This window comes from Salmo salar, chromosome 19 (genome assembly GCF_965601325.2).
Source record: "Salmo salar chromosome 19, fSalSal1, whole genome shotgun sequence".
NCBI classification, from domain to species: domain Eukaryota; kingdom Metazoa; phylum Chordata; class Actinopteri; order Salmoniformes; family Salmonidae; genus Salmo; species Salmo salar.
The window spans coordinates 85,600,001-85,624,725 of record NC_138309.1 but is presented as its reverse complement, the minus strand read 5'-3'; the positions used below and the strand labels follow the sequence as shown (position 1 = coordinate 85,624,725).

Genomic DNA, 24,725 nt, shown 5'->3' with positions numbered 1-24,725 from the left:
ACCAAAAAGCTCTATTTTTGTCTCATCAGACCACATGACCTTATCCCATTCCTCCTCTGGATCATCCAGATGGTCATTGGCAAACTTCAGACGGGCCTGGACATGCGCTGGCTTGAGCAGGGGGACCTTGCGTGCGCTGCAGGATTTTAATCCATGACGGCGTAGTGTATTACTAATGGTTTTCTTTGAGACTGTGGTCCCAGCTCTCTTCAGGTCATTGACCAGGTCCTGCCGTGTAGTTCTGGGCTGATCCCTCACCTTCCTCATGATCATTGATGCCCCACGAGGTGAGATCTTGCATGGAGCCCCAGACCGAGGGTGATTGACTGTCATCTTGAGCTTCTTCCATTTTCTAATAATTGCGCCAACAGTTGTTGCCTTCTCACCAAGCTGCTTGCCTATTGTCCTGTAGCCCATCCCAGCCTTGTGCAGGTCTACAATTTTATCCCTGATGTCCTTACACAGCTCTCTGGTCTTGGCCATTGTGGAGAGGTTGGAGTCTGTTTGATTGAGTGTGTGGACAGGTGTCTTTTATACAGGTAATGAGTTCAAACAGGTGCAGTTAATACAGGTAATGAGTGGAGAACAGGAGGGCTTCTTAAAGAAAAACGAACAGGTCCGTGAGAGCCGGAATTCTTACTGGTTGGTAGGTGATCAAATACTTAAAATTACAGACCTCTACATGCTTTGTAAGTAGGAAAACCTGCAAAATCGGCAGTGTATCAAATACTTGTTCTCCCCACTGTAGATAGCCATGGGGTTAATAAAGTTATATTATTTGAATCTCTCTCTCTATATAGATTGGCATGGGGTTAATAAAGTTAGATTATTTTAATCTCTATATATAGATGGGCATGGGGTTAATAAAGTTATATTATTTGAATCTCTATATATAGATGGGCACGAGGTTAATAAAGTTATATTATTTGAATCATGGGGTTAATAAAGTTATATTATTTGAATCTCTCTCTCTTTAAAGAGATGGGCATGCGGGCCCACCAGTTCTCCCAGCAACAGGCTCCACCCAATCAGACGGCTCCATGGCCAGACAGCATGATACCTATTGAGGCCTTCAACCAGAACAGGTAACCAGTCCTCCATCCTCCTCTACTGGACACTACTACAGCTACTTTACACTGACCGCTGTCCTACAATCACTACTACAGCTACTTTACACTGACCGCTGTCCTACAATCACTACTACAGCTACTTTACACTGACCGCTGTCCTACAATCACTACTACAGCTACTTTACACTGACCGCTGTCCTACAATCACTACTACAGCTACTTTACACTGACCGCTGTCCTACAATCACTACTACAGCTACTTTACACTGACCGCTGTCCTACAATCACTACTACAGCTACTTTACACTGGCCGCTGTCCTACAATCACTACTACAGCTACTTTACACTGGCCGCTGTCCTACAATCACTACTACAGCTACTTTACACTGACCGCTGTCCTACAATCACTACTACAGCTACTTTACACTGACCGCTGTCCTACAATCACTACTACAGCTACTTTACACTGGCCGCTGTCCTACAATCACTACTACAGCTACTTTACACTGGCCGCTGTCCTACAATCACTACTACAGCTACTTTACACTGGCCGCTGTCCTACAATCACTACTACAGCTACTTTACACTGGCCGCTGTCCTACAATCACTACTACAGCTACTTTACACTGACCGCTGTCCTACAATCACTACTACAGCTACTTTACACTGGCCGCTGTCCTACAATCACTACTACAGCTACTTTACACTGGCCGCTGTCCTACAATCACTACTACAGCTACTTTACACTGACCGCTGTCCTACAATCACTACTACAGCTACTTTACACTGACCGCTGTCCTACAATCACTACTACAGCTACTTTACACTGACCGCTGTCCTACAATCACTACTACAGCTACTTTACACTGACCGCTGTCCTACAATCACTACTACAGCTACTTTACACTGACCGCTGTCCTACAATCACTACTACAGCTACTTTACACTGACCGCTGTCCTACAATCACTACTACAGCTACTTTACACTGACCGCTGTCCTACAATCACTACTACAGCTACTTTACACTGACCGCTGTCCTACAATCACTACTACAGCTACTTTACACTGGCCGCTGTCCTACAATCACTACTACAGCTACTTTACACTGGCCGCTGTCCTACAATCACTACTACAGCTACTTTACACTGACCGCTGTCCTACAATCACTACTACAGCTACTTTACACTGACCGCTGTCCTACAATCACTACTACAGCTACTTTACACTGGCCGCTGTCCTACAATCACTACTACAGCTACTTTACACTGACCGCTGTCCTACAATCACTACTACAGCTACTTTACACTGGCCGCTGTCCTACAATCACTACTACAGCTACTTTACACTGACCGCTGTCCTACAATCACTACTACAGCTACTTTACACTGGCCGCTGTCCTACAATCACTACTACAGCTACTTTACACTGGCCGCTGTCCTACAATCACTACTACAGCTACTTTACACTGGCCGCTGTCCTACAATCACTACTACAGCTACTTTACCAGAACCTGCCACACATCCAACTTTACCAGAACCTGTCACACATCCAACTTTACCAGAACCTGTCATCACATCCAACTTTACCAGAACCTGTCATCACATCCAACTTTACCAGAACCTGTCACACATCCAACTTTACCAGAACCTGTCATCACATCCAACTTTACCAGAACCTGTCATCACATCCAACTTTACCAGAACCTGTCACACATCCAACTTTACCAGAACCTGCCACACATCCAACTTTACCAGAACCTGTCACACATCCAACTTTACCAGAACCTGTCATCACATCCAACTTTACCAGAACCTGTCATCACATCCAACTTTACCAGAACCTGTCACACATCCAACTTTACCAGAACCTGCCACACATCCAACTTTACCAGAACCTGTCACACATCCAACTTTACCAGAACCTGTCATCACATCCAACTTTACCAGAACCTGTCACACATCCAACTTTACCAGAACCTGTCATCACATCCAACTTTACCAGAACCTGTCATCACATCCAACTTTACCAGAACCTGCCACACATCCAACTTTACCAGAACCTGTCATCACATCCAACTTTACCAGAACCTGTCATCACATCCAACTTTACCAGAACCTGTCACACATCCAACTTTACCAGAACCTGTCATCACATCCAACTTTACCAGAACCTGCCACACATCCAACTTTACCAGAACCTGCCACCACATCCAACTTTACCAGAACCTGCCACACATCCAACTTTACCAGAACCTGTCATCACATCCAACTTTACCAGAACCTGTCATCACATCCTCCTTTACCAGAACCTGTCATCACATCCAACTTTACCAGAACCTGTCACACATCCAACTCCAGAACTGTTGTCTGTCGGCGCTGGAGCGACTCTTATAGTTCAGACCAACCACTTTAAAACGGTTTAGATCAGTCAACAACAGCACAGAGAAGTGGTTCAAATAACTTATGGTCATTTAACCTTCCCCCCCTCCCCCATTCACTCCCCCCCCCCCCCCCCCCTCCTTCTCTCCCTCTCCCTCTTCCTCCTTCACTCCCTCTCCCCCCTCCCCTTTCTTTCCATCCCCCTCCCCTTTTCTCCCCCCTCCGTTCTCCTCCCTCCCTCCCCCCTCCGTTCTCCTCCCTCCCTCCCCCCTCTGTTCTCCTCCCACCTTCCCCTCTCCCTCCCTCCCCTTCTCTCCCTCTCCAGGTCTGTGTATGCCCCCCCCCAGCAGCAGCAGGAGGAGGAGGTGTTGTGTGGGGGTCCGGGGCCCGGTGGCCAGGGGACTGGGGGTCCTGGTGATGGGGGTTCTAGTGATGAGGGGGCTCTCATGTCCCAGCTCTACACAGTGCTGAAGGACTTTGATGGCCTGGAGGAGATAGACAGAGCCCTGGGGATACCTACTCTGATGGGACAGGTACGATTCAGCAATCACTGTAGTTTCTTTCCCATCTATTAATATCCCTCTATCCCTCTTTCTTACCTACTCTGTGACAGATCAGTCCATTCCTCCATCTCTGATCCCTCTCTTCTATCTCTCTTCTCTTCTTCTCTCTGGGGACACTCGCCTGTCACTAGAGTTGTCCTTCTTGTCGTCATCTAGGCCTATACAGTCTATTTCTCTTCCTCTGTCTCTGTCTCTCCTCTGCTCCCATAGGAGGAGCGTGAATTTAAAGTTTGGGGAAGTTCTTTTTTTCATCAGCCCCGGCAAGAGACGCATTCGGAGCTCAGCCCCGGGCTGGAAGATCGGGCCTTTTTATTAAACAACAATTCATGCAATTCTACAACACAACATGAATGGAGACAGACTAGCACAATCTTTTAATGCAATACCACAAAAATGACCGAGTACTCTGCAGGCAAAAACCCCCCCCCAACCTGGTCTTAAATCTAACCGTATGATATAATCTCAGCCTGCGAAAAGGAGACGCTGTACAAGATGACATTCATCTAACCTGAAGCAGGAAGTTGTGACATTCATCTAACCTGAAGCAGGAAGTTGTGACATTCATCTAACCTGAAGCAGGAAGTTGTGACATTCATCTAACCTGAAGCAGGAAGTTATGTGACATTCATCTAACCTGAAGCAGGAAGTTATGTGACATTCATCTAACCTGAAGCAGGAAGTTATGTGACATTCATCTAACCTGAAGCAGGAAGTTATGTGACATTCATCTAACCTGAAGGAGGAAGTTATGTGACATTCATCTAACCTGAAGGAGGAATTTATGTGACATTCATCTAACCTGAAGCAGGAAGTTATGTGACATTCATCTAACCTGAAGCAGGAAGTTATGTGACATTCATCTAACCTGAAGCAGGAAGTTATGTGACATTCATCTAACCTGAAGGAGGAAGTTATGTGACATTCATCTAACCTGAAGGAGGAATTTATGTGACATTCATCTAACCTGAAGCAGGAAGTTATGTGACATTCATCTAACCTGAAGCAGGAAGTTATGTGACATTCATCTAACCTGAAGCAGGAAGTTATGTGACATTCATCTAACCTGAAGCAGGAAGTTATGTGACATTCATCTAACCTGAAGCAGGAAGTTATGTGACATTCATCTAACCTGAAGCAGGAAGTTATGTGACATTCATCTAACCTGAAGCAGGAAGTTGTGACATTCATCTAACCTGAAGGAGGAAGTTATGTGACATCCATCTAACCTGAAGCAGGAAGTTATGTGACATCCATCTAACCTGAAGCAGGAAGTTATGTGACATTCATCTAACCTGAAGCTGGAAGTTGTGACATTCATCTAACCTGAAGGAGGAAGTTATGTGACATTCATCTAACCTGAAGCAGGAAGTTGTGACATTCATCTAACCTGAAGCAGGAAGTTATGTGACATCCATCTAACCTGAAGGAGGAAGTTATGTGACATCCATCTAACCTGAAGGAGGAAGTTATGTGACATTCATCTAACCTGAAGCAGGAAGTTATGTGACATTCATCTAACCTGAAGCAGGAAGTTATGTGACATTCATCTAACCTGAAGCAGGAAGTTATGTGACATTCATCTAACCTGAAGCAGGAAGTTATGTGACATTCATCTAACCTGAAGCAGGAAGTTATGTGACATTCATCTCACCTGAAGCAGGAAGTTATGTGACATTCATCTAACCTGAAGCAGGAAGTTATGTGACATCCATCTAACCTGAAGGAGGAAGTTATGTGACATCCATCTAACGTGAAGCAGGAAGTTATTGTCCTAAGCCAATGATAAAGACTGAATGTACACACACACCAGGACTATGGGCCAATAAGACAGGCTGTAGGGCTACTGTCTCCATTTGGGAGTTGAGAATTTTGATAACAAAAGACAGATCTGTTTTTGTTCTTTTGTGTTTTCCCCGCTATGCATTTTGCAATATTTTCGATAGGTCTGGGGCTATTTTAGATGTGTTTTCACTGACAGACTCAACAGTTAGCTATTTGATAGGCTATTTGCCACGTGCGCTGACAAAATAACTTTTGTACTTTGTGATTTAAAACGATTCACAGCTAAATCATTCTCTCTCGTGTAGTATTTTGAAATATGTTATTCCACTTTGTACAGACAGGAATAATGATATAATAAAACCTTTTATTTAACTAGACAAGTCAGTTAAGAACAAATTCTTATTTCCATAATGACGGCCTAGGAACAGTGGGTTAACTTTGGGAGGACCATTGGTACTTTAATGGGTTACAGAGTTAATGTTTAAGTTAATTCATTGAGCTTTATCTAAAGATATTTTCTTTACAGTTATTTACATATGTAATTGTATTAGAATTTGTGTGTTGGGAGATTGAGAGAACTACATACATATTTTGTTATATTGGTTAGTATTGAATTACGCCTTTGACTGCAAGTTCCAGAATGCCTTGCGACAGGAAGTAGAGAGAGAGCACGCCAATCACAAGTGACAAGTGATTATCCGGACTTTTCCCTAGCAACCAACTTTTATTGTTTTGTAGAATCTAAAGTTGTTAAATGTAACGTGAACAAGTATTATTACTAAAATAAACTTTCATTACAAACCCGACGTCCCGAGTCATTACTTTTGAAGTTAGTTATTCTGTACTAGTCCATCAGTATCACCTCTCTGCATCTAGCTGATCTAGAGTGTAATCATTAGTCCAACAGTATCACCTCTCTGCATCTAGCTGATATAGGGTGTAATCATTAGTCCAACAGTATCACCTCTCTGCATCTAGCTGATATAGGGTGTAATCATTAGTCCAACACTATCACCTCTCTGCATCTAGCTGATCTAGGATGTAATCATTAGTCCAACAGTATCACCTCTCTGCATCTAGCTGATCTAGGGTGTAATCATTAGTCCAACAGTATCACCTCTCTGCATCTAGCTGATCTAGGGTGTAATCATTAGTCCAACAGTATCACCTCTCTGCATCTAGCTGATATAGAGTGTAATCATTAGTCCAACAGTATCACCTCTCTGCATCTAGCTGATATAGGGTGTAATCATTAGTCCAACAGTATCACCTCTCTGCATCTAGCTGATATAGGGTGTAATCATTAGTCCAACAGTATCACCTCTCTGCATCTAGCTGATCTAGGATGTAATCATTAGTCCAACAGTATCACCTCTCTGCATCTAGCTGATCTAGGGTGTAATCATTAGTCCAACAGTATCACCTCTCTGCATCTAGCTGATCTAGGGTGTAATCATTAGTCCAACAGTATCACCTCTCTGCATCTAGCTGATATAGAGTGTAATCATTAGTCCAACAGTATCACCTCTCTGCATCTAGCTGATATAGGGTGTAATCATTAGTCCAACTGTATCACCTCTCTGCATCTAGCTGATCTAGGGTGTAATCATTAGTCCAACAGTATCACCTCTCTGCATCTAGCTGATATAGAGTGTAATCATTAGTCCAACAGTATCACCTCTCTGCATCTAGCTGATCTAGGGTGTAATCATTAGTCCAACAGTATCACCTCTCTGCATCTAGCTGATCTAGGGTGTAATCATTAGTCCAACAGTATCACCTCTCTGCATCTAGCTGATATAGAGTGTAATCATTAGTCCAACAGTATCATCTCTCTGCATCTAGCTGATCTAGGGTGTAATCATTAGTCCAACAGTATCACCTCTCTGCATCTAGCTGATATAGAGTGTAATCATTAGTCCAACAGTATCACCTCTCTGCATCTAGCTGATATAGAGTGTAATCATTAGTCCAACAGTATCACCTCTCTGCATCTAGCTGATATAGAGTGTAATCATTAGTCCATCAGTATCACCTCTCTGCATCTAGCTGATATAGAGTGTAATCATTAGTCCAACAGTATCACCTCTCTGCATCTAGCTGATATAGAGTGTAATCATTAGTCCAACAGTTGCAAACGAGAGTTTCTATTGGATAAATTCAGGTATGTTTATCCCCGTTTTGTTCCGTTTAAGATAGAAAAAATAGGCGGAATGAATACACCCCTGGTCACGCGTAAACACAACTCATATTCACAGCAGCCACGTTGTATTCCTTCTCGGATATATGCGCTCTCCTCCTCTCACCTTTTCCCTTCTCTTGTGGACTTCAATGAACAACCCACCAGCTGTACAGTTGAAGTCGGAAGTTTACGTACATCTTAGCATACATACATTTAAACTCAGTTTTTCACAATTCCTGACATTTAATCCTAGTAAATATTCTCTGTTTTAGGTCAGTTAGGATCACCACTTTATTTTAAGAATGTGAAATGTCAGAATAATAGTAGAGAGTGATTTTATTTCAGCTTTTATTTCTTTCATCACATTCCCAGTGGGTCAGAAGTTTACTTACACGCAATTAGTATTTGGTAGCATTGCCTTTAAATTGTTTAACTTGGGTCAAACATTTCGGGTAGCCTTCCACAAGCTTCCCACAATATGTTGGGTGAATTTTGGCCCATTCCTCCTGACAGAGCTGGTGTAACTAAGTCAGGTTTGTAGGCCTCCTTGCTCGCACACGCTTTTTCAGTTCTGCCCACACATTTTCTATAGGATTGAGGTCAGGGCTTTGTGATGGCCACTCCAGTACCTTGACTTTGTTGTCCTTAAGCCATTTTGCCACAACTTTGGAAGTATGCTTGGGGTCATTGTCCATTTGGAAGACCCATTTGCGACCAAGCTTTAACTTCCTAACTGATGTCTTGAGATGTTGCTTCAATATATCCACATAATTTTCCTATCTCATGATGCCATCTATTTTGTGAAGTGCACCAGCCCCTCCTGCAGCAAAGCACCCCCACAACATGATGCTGCCACCCCCGTGCTTCACGGTTGGGATGGTGTTCTTCGGCTTGCAAGCCTCCCCCTTTTTCCTCCAAACATAACGATGGTCATTATGGCCAAACAGTTCTGTTTTTGTTTCATCAGACCAGAGGACATTTCACCAAAAAGTACAATCTTTGTCCCCATGTGCAGTTGCAAACCATAGTCTGGCTTTTTTATGGGGGTTTTGGAACGGTGGCTTCTTCTTTGCGGAGAGGCCGTTCAGGTTATGTTGATATAGGACTCGTTTTACTGTGGATATAGATACTTTTGTACCCGTTTCCTCTAGCATCTTCACAAGGTCCTTAGCTGTTGTTCTGGGATTGATTTGCACTTTTCTTTCCAAAGTACGTTCATCTCTAGGAGACAGAACGCGTCTCCTTCCTGAGCGGTATGACGGCTGCATGGTCCCATGGTGTTTATACTTGCATACTATTGTTTGTAGTGATGAACGTGGTACCTTCAGGCGTTTGGAAATTGCTCCCAAGGATGAATCAGACTTGTGGAGGTCAACAATTTTTTTTCTGAGGTCTTGTCTGATTTCTTTTGATTTTCCCATGATGACAAGCAAAGAGGCACTGACTTTGAAGGTAGGCCTTGAAATACATCCACAGGTACACCTCCAATTGACTCAAATAGCCTATCAGAAGCTTCTAAAGCCATGACATAATTTTCTGGAATTTTCCAAGCTGTTTAAAGGCACAGTCAACTTAGTGTATGTAAACTTCTGACCCACTGGAATTGTGATACAGTGAATTATAAACAAAATAGTCTGTCTGTAAACAATTGTTGGAAAAATGAATTGTGTCATGTACGAAGTAGATGTCCTAACTGACTTGCCAAAACTATAGTTTGTTAACAAGAAATTTGTGGAGTGGTTGAAAAACGAGTTTTAATGACTAAGTGTATGTAAACTTCCGACTTCAACTGTACAGTGACCAGGTGAAGAAGAAACAAACTTTCCAAACCATATCATAACCGCTACACACAGCCCACATCGCTGTCACCATATCAGCTGAAGTAACGTCCTATTCAACATAGCTAATAGAACTAACGCGTTAATAAACCCGCTACACACAGCCCACATCGCTGTCACCATATCAGCTAAAGTAACGTCCTATTCAACATAGCTAATAGAACTAACGCGTTAATAAACCCGCTACACACAGCCCACATCGCTGTCACCATATCAGCTGAAGTAACGTCCTATTCAACATAGCTAATAGAACTAACGCGTTAATAAACCCGCTACACACAGCCCACATCGCTGTCACCATATCAGCTGAAGTAACGTCCTATTCAACATAGCTAATAGAACTAACGCGTTAGTAAACCCGCTACACACAGCCCACATCGCTGTCACCATATCAGCTGAAGTAACGTCCTATTCAACATAGCTAATAGAACTAACGCGTTAATAAACCCGCTACACACAGCCCACATCGCTGTCACCATATCAGCTGAAGTAACGTCCTATTCAACATAGCTAATAGAACTAACGCGTTAGTAAACCCGCTACACACAGCCCACATCGCTGTCACCATATCAGCTGAAGTAACGTCCTATTCAACATAGCTAATAGAACTAACGCGTTAATAAACCCGCTACACACAGCCCACATCGCTGTCACCATATCAGCTGAAGTAACGTCCTATTCAACATAGCTAATAGAACTAACGCGTTAGTAAACCCGCTACACACAGCCCACATCGCTGTCACCATATCAGCTGAAGTAACGTCCTATTCAACATAGCTAATAGAACTAACGCGTTAATAAACCCGCTACACACAGCCCACATCGTTGTCACCATATCAGCTGAAGTAACGTCCTATTCAACATAGCTAATAGAACTAACGCGTTAATAAACCCGCTACACACAGCCCACATCGCTGTCACCATATCAGCTGAAGTAACGTCCTATTCAACATAGCTAATAGAACTAACGCGTTAGTAAACCCGCTACAATCATGCCGTAACGATACAGTGTAGTGAGTAAGCAGTTAGACGGAATATATTTTTTTATGAAATTCACTGAGTTGGATGGTCCTCCGCTTCCTCCTCGGTGGAGCCTCCATTTGCTCTGTTCGCGTTCTTTATTTTCTCTCGTCTATTTTCCGCATGTATAAATACGTCGTATCCTTTCGCCTCGTGTCTTTCTCCAGGTTCAGTCTGTAGATCATAACCAGTTCTCTTCAGACCCGTCCATGTTGTTGGACCAGAAGCCTCCAGTGTACGGCCAGCAAGACCCACCACCTGGCTCCCATCTAGCCCAGAGAGGATACCACGACCTTGGGTCCGGCAGACCCGTGCAGGACCCCCCACCCGGCTCCCATCTAGCCCAGAGAGTATACCACGGCCCTGGGTCCGGCAGACCCATGCAGGACCCCACAGGTAGGGCTGAGAATTGGCGATCGGGCATTTCACAATTCAATATTATCACGTTACGCGGATCACGATTCAATCCATATTGCGATTGTATGTCACGATTCTACATGTATTGCAATGCGACACTGCGATCGATGTCTTATTGCGATTCGATGTTCTTAAACATCACTATGTTATTGCTGAAGAGAGACCAAAGAGCCATGAGAAAATTTTAACTTTTACATTTTTTATGATCGTTGCCTTGGCTCAGAGTAATCGTGATTCTCAACTGAATGGATTCCCCCCCCCCACCTCTACCCACAGGGCAAGGCTTCCACCCCATGGCTGGTCAGATGGGCCCCAGACCAGGCTACCCCATCATGAGGCTGAGGCCCCAAGCGGTGGTTCCTAACCAGCCTAATACACTGAGGTTACAGCTGCAGCACCGGCTACAGGTACTACAGGTACTGAGACTGACGGACAGAGACTGACGGACAGAGACTGACTGACGGACAGAGACTGACTGACGGACAGAGACTGACTGACGGACAGACAGAGACAGACAGAGACAGACAGAGACAGACAGAGACAGACAGAGACAGACAGAGACAGACAGAGACAGACAGAGACAGACAGAGACAGACAGAGACAGACAGAGACAGACTGACTGACTGACTGACTGACTGACTGACTGACTGACTAACTGACAGAGACTGACTGACTGACAGAGACTGACTGACTGACAGAGACTGACTGACTGACAGAGACTGACTGACTGACTGACTGACTGACTGACTGAGACTGACTGACTGAGACTGACTGACTGACAGAGACTGACTGACTGACAGAGACTGACTGACTGACAGAGACTGACTGACTGACTGAGACTGACTGACTGACTGAGACTGACTGACTGACTGAGACTGACTGACTGACTGACTGACTGACAGACAGACAGAGACTGACTGACAGACAGACAGACAGAGACTGACAGACAGACAGACAGACAGAGACTGACAGACAGACAGACAGAGACTGACTGACTGACTGACTGACTGACTGACTGACTGACTGACTGACTGACAGAGACTGACTGACTGACTGACTGACTGACTGACAGAGACTGACTGACTGACTGACAGAGACTGACTGACTGACAGAGACTGACTGACAGAGACTGACTGACTGACTGAGACTGACTGACAGAGACTGACTGACTGACAGAGACTGACCGACTGACTGACTGACTGACTGACTGACTGACTGACAGAGACTGACTGACTGACAGAGACTGACTGACTGACTGACAGAGACTGACTGACTGACTGACTGACTGACAGAGACTGACTGACTGACTGACAGAGACTGACTGACAGAGACTGACTGACAGAGACTGACTGACAGAGACTGACTGACAGAGACTGACTGACAGAGACTGACTGACTGACTGACAGAGACTGACTGACTGACTGACTGACAGAGACTGACTGACTGACTGACTGACAGAGACTGACTGACTGACTGACTGACTGACAGAGACTGACTGACTGACAGAGACTGACTGACTGACTGACAGAGACTGACAGAGACTGACTGACAGAGACTGACTGACAGAGACTGACTGACTGACTGACTGACAGAGACTGACTGACTGACTGACTGACAGAGACTGACTGACTGACTGACTGACAGAGACTGACTGACTGACTGACTGACAGAGACTGACTGTATGACTGACAGAGACTGACTGACAGAGACTGACTGACTGACAGAGACTGACTGACTGACAGAGACTGACTGACAGACTGACAGACAGAGACTGACAGACAGACAGAGACTGACTGACAGACAGAGACTGACAGACAGACAGAGACTGACTGACAGACTGACTGACTGACAGAGACTGACTGACTGACAGAGACTGACTGACTGACTGACTGACAGAGACTGACTGACAGACAGAGACTGACAGACAGACAGAGACTGACAGACAGACAGAGACTGACTGACAGACAGAGACTGACAGACAGACAGAGACTGACTGACTGACTGACTGACTGACAGAGACTGACTGACAGACAGAGACTGACAGACAGACAGAGACTGACTGACTGACTGACTGACTGACAGAGACTGACTGACTGACAGAGACTGACTGACTGACTGACTGACAGAGACTGACTGACTGACAGAGACTGACTGACTGACAGAGACTGACTGACTGACTGACAGAGACTGACTGACTGACTGACAGAGACTGACTGACTGACTGACTGACTGACAGAGACTGACTGACTGACTGACAGAGACTGACTGACTGACTGACTGACAGAGACTGACTGACAGAGACTGACTGACTGACTGACTGACAGAGACTGACTGACTGACTGACTGACAGAGACTGACTGACTGACTGACAGAGACTGACTGACTGACAGAGACTGACTGACTGACTGACAGAGACTGACTGACTGACTGACAGAGACTGACTGACAGAGACTGACTGACTGACTGACTGACAGAGACTGACTGACTGACTGACTGACAGAGACTGACTGACTGACTGACTGACAGAGACTGACTGTATGACTGACAGAGACTGACTGACAGAGACTGACTGACAGAGACTGACTGACTGACAGAGACTGACAGACAGACTGACAGACAGACAGAGACTGACAGACAGACAGAGACTGACTGACAGACAGAGACTGACTGACAGACAGAGACTGACTGACAGAGACTGACTGACTGACAGAGACTGACTGACTGACTGACTGACAGAGACTGACTGACTGACTGACTGACAGAGACTGACTGTATGACTGACAGAGACTGACTGACTGACAGAGACACAGAGACTGACTGACTGACAGAGACTGACTGACAGACAGAGACTGACTGACAGACAGAGACTGACTGACAGACAGAGACTGACTGACTGACAGACAGAGACTGACTGACAGACAGAGACTGACAGACAGACAGAGACTGACTGACAGACAGACAGACAGACTGACTGACTGACTGAGCTGACTGACTGACTGACTGACAGAGACTGACTGACTGACTGACTGACAGAGACTGACTGACAGAGACTGACTGACTGACAGAGACTGACTGTATGACTGACAGAGACTGACTGACAGAGACTGACTGACTGACAGAGACTGACTGACAGACAGAGACTGACAGACAGACAGAGACTGACAGACAGACAGAGACTGACAGACAGACAGAGACTGACAGACAGACAGAGACTGACAGACAGACAGAGACTGACTGACAGCCAGAGACTGACTGACAGCCAGAGACTGACTGACTGACAGAGACTGACTGACTGACTGACAGAGACTGACTGACTGACTGACTGACAGAGACTGACTGACTGACTGACTGACTGACAGAGACTGACTGACTGACTGAGACTGACTGACAGAGACTGACTGACTGACTGACAGAGACTGACTGACTGACTGACTGACAGAGACTGACTGACTGACTGACTGACAGAGACTGACTGACTGACTGACTGACAGAGACTGACTGACTGACAGACTGACAGAGACTGACTGACTGACAGACGACGAGCGACTGACTGACAGACAGAGACTGACTGACAGACAGAGACTGACTGTATGACAGAGACTGACTGTATGACAGAGACTGACTGACAGACAGAGACTGACTGACTGACAGACAGAGACTGACTGACTGACAGACAGAGACTGACTGACTGACAGACAGAGACTGACTGACTGACAGACAGAGACTGACTGACTGACAGACAGAGACTGACTGACAGACAGAGACTGACTGACAGACAGAGACTGACAGACACACGGACTGACTGACGGACGGAGACTGACTGACGGACGGAGACTGACTGACGGACGGAGACTGACTGACAGAACGCACACACACAGAACAAACACAGAACACACAAAACATATTTTGTCAGGTTATCACTGTGGGCTTGGTATTTTGACAGGTTATCACTGTGGGCTTGGTATTTTGACAGGTTATCACTGTGGGCTTGGTATTTTGACAGGTTATCACTGTGGGCTTGGTATTTTGACAGGTTATCACTGTGGGCTTGGTATTTTGACAGGTTATCACTGTGGGCTTGGTATTTTGACAGGTTATCACTGTGGGCTTGGTATTTTGACAGGTTATCACTGTGGGCTTGGTATTTTGACAGGTTATCACTGTGGGCTTGGTATTTTGACAGGTTATCACTGTGGGCTTGGTATTTTGACAGGTTATCACTGTGGGCTTGGTATTTTGACAGGTTATCACTGTGGGCTTGGTATTTTGACAGGTTATCACTGTGGGCTTGGTATTTTGACAGGTTATCACTGTGGGCTTGGTATTTTGGCAGGTTATCACTGTTGGCTTGGTATTTTGGCAGGTTATCACTGTGGGCTTGGTATTTTGGCAGGTTATCACTGTTGGCTAGGAAGGTGGTCTTGGTGCACTATCTCCCCCTGCTGGTTAATCAGTAGAATGACAGGGAATTATACAAATGAATGTATCATCATTGTTTAGCTAGCTACTCTTTTCAAAGTGTTTATTGTTAACATACCTGTTCTCCTCAGAACCGCCAGCCAATGATGAACCAGATGAGTGGAGTGTCCAATATGAACCAACCTTTACAGTCCAACAATCCAAACCAGGTAATTTACTGAGATTATATATCAGTATGAACCTCTACACTCCATCAACCCAACCAGGTACCAGATTATATATCAGTATGAACCACTACAGTCCATCAACCCAACCAGGTAATTTACTGAGATTATATATCAGTATGAATCTCTACAGTCCATCAACCCAACCAGGTACCAGATTATATATCACTATGAACCTCTACAGTCCATCTACCCAACCAGGTACCAGATTATATACCAGTATGAACCTCTACAGTCCATCAACCCAACCAGGTAATTTACTGAGATTATATATCAGTATGAATCTCTACAGTCCATCAACCCAACCAGGTACCAGATTATATATCAGTATGAACCTCTACAGTCCATCAACCCAACCAGGTACCAGATTATATATCAGTATGAACCTCTACAGTCCATCAACCCAACCAGGTACCAGATTATATATCAGTATGAACCTCTACAGTCCATCAACCCCAACCAGGTACCAGATTATATATCAGTATGAACCTCTACAGTCCATCAACCCCACCAGGTACCAGATTATATATCAGTATGAACCTCTACAGTCCATCAACCCAACCAGGTACCAGATTATATATCAGTATGAACCTCTACAGTCCATCAACCCAACCAGGTACAAGATTATATATCAGTATGAACCTCTACAGTCCATCAACCCAACCAGGTAATTTACTGAGATTATATATCAGTATGAACCTCTACAGTCCATCAACCCAACCAGGTACCAGATTATATATCAGTATGAACCTCTACAGTCCATCAACCCAACCAGGTACCAGATTATATATCAGTATGAACCTCTACAGTCCATCAACCCAACCAGGTACAAGATTATATATCAGTATGAACCTCTACAGTCCATCAACCCAACCAGGTAATTTACTGAGATTATATATCAGTATGAACCTCTACAGTCCATCAACCCAACCAGGTACCAGATTATATATCAGTATGAACCTCTACAGTCCATCAACCCCAACCAGGTACCAGATTATATATCAGTATGAACCTCTACAGTCCATCAACCCAACCAGGTACCAGATTATATATCAGTATGAACCTCTACAGTCCATCAACCCCACCAGGTACCAGATTATATATCAGTATGAACCTCTACAGTCCATCAACCCAACCAGGTAATTTACTGAGATTATCACATAGTAATGGAATACGATAGAAATGTGAATAATTTAATTCAGCATAACATTTTTGTAAGAAACATTTAGTTAAATCCCTTTCTCCCCCTCTCCCTCCAGGGGACCATCAATGCTCAGATGTTAGCCCAGCGACAGCGAGAGCTGCTCAGTAACCACCTCAGACAGCGGCAGCTGGAGCACCAGAGACAACAGCAGCAGCAGAGGAACATGGTGATGAGAGCCCAGGGACTCAACCTGCCTCCCAATATGGCCGCCGCCAACATGGCCGCAGCTGCTGCAAGCGGCCTATCAGGAGGGCTGAGTAACCCTCGGATACCCCAGACCACCAACCCCCAGCAGTTCCCCTTCCCACCCAGCTACGGTACCAGTATAGGCCCAGGCCTGGCTTCCCCCCCTCCTCCTCACCCCTCTCCCCCAGCCCCTCCTCCTCACCCCTCTCCCCCAGCCACTTCTCCTCCCCCCTCTCCCCCAGCCTGCCCTCTTCTCTCTGCACCCTGCATGGCTCTCCCTCCTCCCAGATGAGGATGGCTGGTGCAGGACAGTTTGGGGCTGTAGTCAGCCCTCATATATAGCAGCTCAGTGCCTTTCAGTTCCCAGACTCAGGTCCTACTGCTTTATAACCCACTAACCATAACCCCTGTGTTGGTGTGTGTGTTAGGGTTGGTCGGTATACCATATATATCGGGGGATTCACATATCATCGATATATACTTTTTGTTTGTTTGACTTTTTACCCCTAATTTTGTGGTATCCAATTGGTAGTTACAGTCTTGTCTCATCGCTGCAACTCCCGTACGGACTCGGGAGAGGCGAAGGTCGAGAGCCGTGCGTCCTCCGAAACACGACCCAACCAAGCCGCACTGCTTCTTGACACACTGCCCCCTTTAACCCGGAAGCCAGGCGCACCAATGTGTAGGAGGAAACAGCTCATGGGTCTCCCGGTCGCTGCCGACGGCGACACAGCCTGGGATCGATCTCAGGGTCTGTAGTGACGCCTCTAGCACTGTGATGCAGTGTCTTAGACCGCTGCGCCACTCGGGAGGCTGCATCCAATATAATTTAACTAAATACCTACAGTCAACTTGTGCAATACGCTAAGAGATCAGGCAGATTGCGTTCTTCATTTCACCGGTCACATCATTATGTGGCTTATCATAGTTCCCCAGAACAGTTGAGCCAGTCACGTGTTTGTTGTGAAGAGAAAGTGGGAGCTGGTGAGTCCGCAGAGTTATACAGTATTTCTATTGGTTAGTCTCTCTGTTGTGCGACACACATGAGGTGATGAAGTTACCCTTCATGCAATTCACTACTAAATGTTTGCCATCAGATACAGTGCATTCAGAAAGTATTCAGACCCCTTGACTTTGTCCACATTTTATAACATTACAGCCTTATTCTAAAATTGATTAAATCGTTTTCCCCCCTCATCAATCTACACACAATACCCCATAATGACATCACAATACCCCATAATGACATCACAATACCCCATAATGACATCACAATACCCCATAATGACATCACAATACCCCATAATGACATCACAATACCCCATAATGACATCACAATACCCCATAATGACATCACAATATCCCATAATGACATCACAATACCCCATAATGACATCACAATACCCCATAATGACAAATCAAAAACACGTTTTCAGGTATTTTTGCAGATATATAAATAAAAAAAACAGAAATATGACATGTACATAAGTATTCAGACTCTTTACTCAGTACTTTGTTGAATCCCCTTTGGCAGCGATTACAGCCTCGAGTCTTCTTGGGTATGACACTACAAGCTTGACACACCTGTATTTGGGGAGTTTTTCCCATTCTTCTCTGCAGATCCTCTCAAGCTCTGTCAGGTTGGATGGGGAGCGTCACTGCACAGCTATTTTCAGGTCTCTCCAGAGATGTTTGATCGGGTTCAAGTCCGGGCTCTGGCTGGGCCACTCAAGGACATTCAGAGACTTGTCCTGAAGCCACTCCTGTGTTGTCTTGTCTGTGTGCTTAGGGTTGTTGTCCTGTTGGAAGGTGAACCTTCGCCCCAGTCTGAGGTCCTGAGCGCTCTGGAGCAGGCTTTCATCAAGGACCTCTCGGTACTTTGCTTTGTTTATCTTTCCCTCGACCCTGACTAGTCTCCCAGTCCCTTCTGCTGAAAAACATCCCCACAGCATGATGCAGCCACTGCCATGCTTCACCATAGGGATGGTGCCAGGTTTCCTCCAGACATGGCACTTGGCAGTCAGGCCAAAGAGTTCAATCTTGGTTTCATGACACCAGAGAATCTTGTTTCTCATGGTCAGAGTCCTTTAGGTGCCTCTTGGCAAACTCCAAGTGGGCTGTCATGTGCCTTTTACTGGGGAGTGGCTTCCGTCTGGCCACTCTACCATAAAGTCCTGATTTCTGGAGTGCTGCAGAGATGGTTGTCCTTCTGGAAGGTTCTCCCATCTCCACAGATAAACTCTGGAGCTCTGTCAGAGTGACCATCGGGTTCTTGGTCACCTCCCTGACCAAGGCTCTTCTCCCCCGATTGCTCAGTTTGGCCGGGCGGCCAGCTCAAGGAAAAGTCTTGGATGTTCCAAATTTCTTCCATTAAAGAATGATGGAGGCCACTGTGTTCATGGGGACCTTCAATGCTGCAGAAATGTTTTGGTACCTTTCCCCAGATCTGTACCTCGACACAATCCTGTCTCAGAGCTCTACGGACAATTCCTTCAACCTCATAGCTTGGTTTTTGCTCTGACATGGACTGTCAACTGTGGGACCTTATATAGACAGGAGTGTGCCTTTTCCAAATCATGTCCAATCAATTGAATTTACCACAGGTGGACTCCAATCAAGTTGTAGAAACATCTCAAGGATGATCAATGGAAACAGGATGCACCTGAGCTCAATTTCAAGTCTCATAGAAAAGGGTCTGAATACTTTTATAAATAAGGTATTGTTTTTGGTTTTTTTTTAATTATACATTTGCAAAAATAAATTAAAACCAGTTTTCTCTTTGTCATTATGAGAAATTGTGTGGGGGACATTATTTATGTAATCCATTTTAGAATAAGTCTGTAACGTAACAATATGTGGAAAAAGTCAAGGGGTCTGAATACTTTCCCAATGCCCTGTATTATTAAAACTGTCTAAAGATGAGCCATACTCTCCAGCTGTGTATATGGGTACCTGTTAGTTATCTAAGTAAGTGGCTGAATTAATAAGGAGATGGATTGTTAGCTTTCTGCCATGTTTGAGAAGTCAAAGGGCTCTCGATTTATCTGTACAGCTGCCATTTCCCCCCCCCCCCCCCTGTGCTTCCTACTAGCCTCCATGGAAATTCACTATTACTTGTGCTCATTTTGGTAGCATTCTGGTAGTAGATGCCCAATGGGCTTTTTTGTGTGTGTGTGTGTGTGTGTGTGTGTGTGTGTGTGTGTGTTTTTGGCGCCCCCTTGTGTACCAAACCGGGTAAAACCGTACTCTCCCCTGTCCTTCCTACTAGCTCTGTTCTGCTCTTCTCCATTCTTCCTTTCCTTCAGCATGTCTCATAACTTGGTTCATTTGCACAATTTCTCTCGTTCACTTTCGCTTGTAAATGTCCACACTCGCTGGCAGAAGGAACTGTATGATGGTATGAACATCTGGATACCGCCCAAGAATAGTGTGTGTGTGTGTGTGTGTGTGTGTGTGTGTGTGTGTGTGTGTGTGTGTGTGTGTGTGTGTGTGTGCGTGTGTGTGTGTGTGTGTGTGTGTGTGTGTGTGTCCAGCAGTGCTGAGCGATTAACCAACATTTTAAATTATTTTAATTCTATTTCAATGCCACATTGCACAGTTTCTCTAGAGATAAATCAGATCCAGTCTGAACTGTGCGATGTAGTAGGGAGTTGTAGTTTCTCTAGAGATAAATCAGATCCAGTCTGAACTGTGTGATGTTGTAGGGAGTTGTAGTTTCTCTAGAGATAAATCAGATCCAGTCTGAACTGTGTGATGGAGTTGTAGTTTCTCTAGAGATAAATCAGATCCAGTCTGAACTGTGAGATGTAGTAGGGAGTTGTAGTTTCTCTAGAGATAAATCAGACCCAGCCTGAACTGTGTGATGTAGTAGGGAGTTGTAGTTTCTCTAGAGATAAATCAGATCCAGCCTGAACTGTGTGATGTAGTAGGGAGTTGTAGTTTCCAACAGGCCAATGTTCTACCAAGTTTAGCGCAGAAAACGTGGTAATTAACTACAATGACCATAATCCATTGCGCGTCTACTTGTCTGGTCTGTGTTTATTTTATGCCTTCTATGTAAAAGAGAATGCAGCTCTATAGAGCTGAGATGATGACTTGGAATTAAATAATAAAGTCACCCAAAAAAATCATAATTATTTTATTAAAATAATGTGAATAAATGATGTTTAATAAGTGATCAGCAGTAATGGGCCGTCACTACCTTCATTGGACTTTTATTAATTGTTTTATTCTGTGTTGTTATAGCAATCAACCCACATAATGCATTGTGTATTTAATGTTTTAGAAAATTATCGAATCCGAAATCGAAAACCAAGGATTGTAACCTGTTCAGGGAACGAAACCGAAAACCTGAAAATAATGAAATTATTTGAGGAACAGAACCCAAAACGAAAGTGATCTATACTGTTCCGGAACAGAACCGTGATTTTAAAAGCATGGGAACCAGTTAATAACGGTATTTTACGTTCTGGGTAAAAAAAAATCCCACCTATGCAAAGCCCTCACTCTGTCACTCAGAAAGGTATTGCCGGCGTCTGCCTGCCAGTGAGTGTTTGTGTAGGCAGCCTCTCCCCACTGAAGTTACTGTGTTTACCTACTGACGATGTTACAAGCATGAAATTAAGGAGCGATGTTTTAAAGAATGCATTAACTTTTTAAATGCTAGTTAATTAAAACCTTTTAATGCAGTGGGCTAAAGCAAGGTTACACAGTGTGTTTACAGGTATACACTTCACACACATGGTTATGTCCGATATAGAGGGACCATTTATTACATTTAGAATTTGCATCCCAATATTAGACTTTATACTTAAAAAAAAAAAAATATTTATTAATTCCCAAATTATGAAAAATATTAACATTTCACCATTGAGGCCACTAGGTCATTTGATTGCAGAGCTATGAATACTATAGTACTATAGTACTTATATAGTATTACTATAGTAATCACATTGGATTTATTAGCTACTAAAAGGTAAGACGTGTTGTTAATTCTGGTGCCGCTCTGCAAACACAAGCTTGTTAGCTAGCGAGCTCTGGTCCAACGTTAAACCAACTCGGTAGATCAAAGATCATTCAAAGTTCCTCCGTAGGTATAATTCTGTTTCAGATCATGTCTTAGCAAGATGCCCAGCGCTTCAGCCCAAGGCTCCTTCATCCTCTCTCGCTTTCTCCTCACCCGCAAAGTTCCTGTGACTGGCAGCTGTGTGTGTGTGTGTGTGTGTGTGTGTGTGTGTGTGTGTGTGTGTGTGTGTGTGTGTGTGTGTGTGTGTGTGTGTGTGTGTGTGTGTGTGTGTGTGTGTGTGTGGGGGGGGGGGGGGGGGGGGGTTCTCTTCTGTTATGATTAAACCCTGCTGTTACGGCAAAATACGATTTGCTTTTAACGACTTTCCTAACGACTCTCTATCCGCACAGATTGGTGAAGTAATTTAATGTTCCGCTAAATGTAAAAACAAATCATAATTGAAGAGGTTTAAAAAGGAACAGAACGGAACGATATAAACCGGTTCAGAACATTATTCTGCTGGTTTGAACAGATTTTTGTATTTTTTTAAATTATGTTCAGAAGGAAACGATTGGAAAATTATTTTGGTTCCAACCTCTGTCAAAAAAAACTTGACTTCTTTTTTTAAATCATCGAACTGAAACCGACCTCAAAAAGCGCAAATCGCTCTGGACTAGTGTCCAGTCACACAGCATTGCATTACAAGTTGTTGTGCTGACCACTAAATTGATAACAAATAGATTCATACAAAAACATAAAATACTTATTATAAGATATCATTCAAATAATGATAAATCAAATAATCAACTTAAAATATAATTCATTTAGACAATAACTGTGTCAGTTTTCTTCGACTGTACAATCATACTCCTCTCGTCCAATGGGGGGGGGGGGGGGGGGGTTCTTAAAACTTTTTCAGCTCGAGACCCAAACTGAAAATGTACCGTCCTCTCGTGACGCAAATCTTCCTCCAAAGGCCCAAATTGAAGATTTATAGATGTATTCTCAAAACTCGCATCCCACCTCTCACCTGCCCAGGCCCCACTTTGGGTCCTGACCCATAGTTTAAGAACCCATGATTTTAGGCCAGAAAACATTAATTCCACTAGAGGGCAGCAGACACACATACTATATATACATTGATACTATATATAGACATAATATATAAACTAGATTGCCATTATATGGTAGTGCTGCATTCTCTGAAACATTCACACTGTATTCTACTCACTGTATGTTACAGTGCCGTTTGCATAATTTTATTGGGTCTTGATGTTACATGTACATGTTAGTCATTTAGCAGACACTCTTATCCAGAGGGATTTACAGGCGCAATTAGGGTTAAGTGCCTTGCTCAAAGGCACACTGACGGATTTTTCACCTAGTCTGTTCGGGGATTCGAACCAGTGACTTTTCGGTTACTGGCCCATTATTTCATATCAATTAGATCAGTTTTGAATCAGGCATAAATCGTATTTATAATTCCCTTATTCTGCCAGATAATCCCATATGTTGTCCCGCACCAAAATAAAGACCCTCTCCCTACCCCTCTTCCCTCTCTCCCTACCCCTCTTCCCTCTCTCCCTACCCCTCTTCCCTCTCTCCCTACCCCTCTTCCCTCTCTCCCTACCCCTCTTCCCTCTCTCCCTACCCCTCTTCCCTCTCTCCCTACCCCTCTTCCCTCTCTCCCTACCCCTCTTCCCTCTCTCCCTACCCCTCTTCCCTCTCTCTCCACTCTCCCTCGTCCCGACTCTCCCTACCCCTCTTCCCTCTCTCTCCACTCTCCCTCGTCCCTCTCTCCCTACCCCTCTTCCCTCTCTCCCTACCCCTCTTCCCTCTCTCCCTACCCCTCTTCCCTCTCTCCCTACCCCTCTTCCCTCTCTCCCTACCCCTCTTCCCTCTCTCCCTACCCCTCTTCCCTCTCTCCCTACCCCTCTTCCCTCTCTCTCCACTCTCCCTCGTCCCGACTCTCCCTACCCCTCTTCCCTCTCTCTCCACTCTCCCTCGTCCCTCTCTCCCTACCCCTCTTCCCTCTCTCCCTACCCCTCTTCCCTCTCTCTCCACTCTCCCTCGTCCCGACTCTCCCTACCCCTCTTCCCTCTCTCTCTCCACTCTCCCTCGTCCTCTCTTCCCTCTCTCCCTACCCCTCTTCTCTCTCCACTCTCCCTCGTCCTCTCTTCCCTCTCTCCCTACCCCTCTTCCCTCTTCTCTCTCCAGTCTCCCTCATCCTCTCTTCCCTCTCTCCCTACCCCTCTTCTCTCTCCACTCTCCCTCGTCCTCTCTTCCCTCTCTCCCTACCTCTCGTCCCTCTCTCTCTCCTCTCTCCCTCGTCCTCTCTTCCGACTCTCCCTACCCCGCTTTGACTACTCACACAACCTACATATTACTAATTACCTATTACCTACATAGTGGAAGGAATATGTTTTAATTTGGGAC

The 24,725-nt window shown here is 44.8% G+C and overlaps 1 protein-coding gene across 1 annotated transcript in view; it reads left to right on the top strand.

The window, feature by feature from the left end:
* The window catches only part of LOC106579720 (nuclear receptor coactivator 2), a 196,675-nt gene that overhangs the window by 170,812 nt on the left and 1,138 nt on the right, over positions 1-24,725 (top strand). The window contains exons 15-20 of the mRNA XM_082965545.1: positions 980-1,085; positions 3,775-3,982; positions 11,002-11,230; positions 11,528-11,667; positions 15,802-15,879; positions 17,154-17,415. Of these exons, the coding sequence (XP_082821671.1) occupies positions 980-1,085; positions 3,775-3,982; positions 11,002-11,230; positions 11,528-11,667; positions 15,802-15,879; positions 17,154-17,415 (1,023 nt within the window). The remainder of the gene's footprint in view (positions 1-979; positions 1,086-3,774; positions 3,983-11,001; positions 11,231-11,527; positions 11,668-15,801; positions 15,880-17,153; positions 17,416-24,725) is intronic.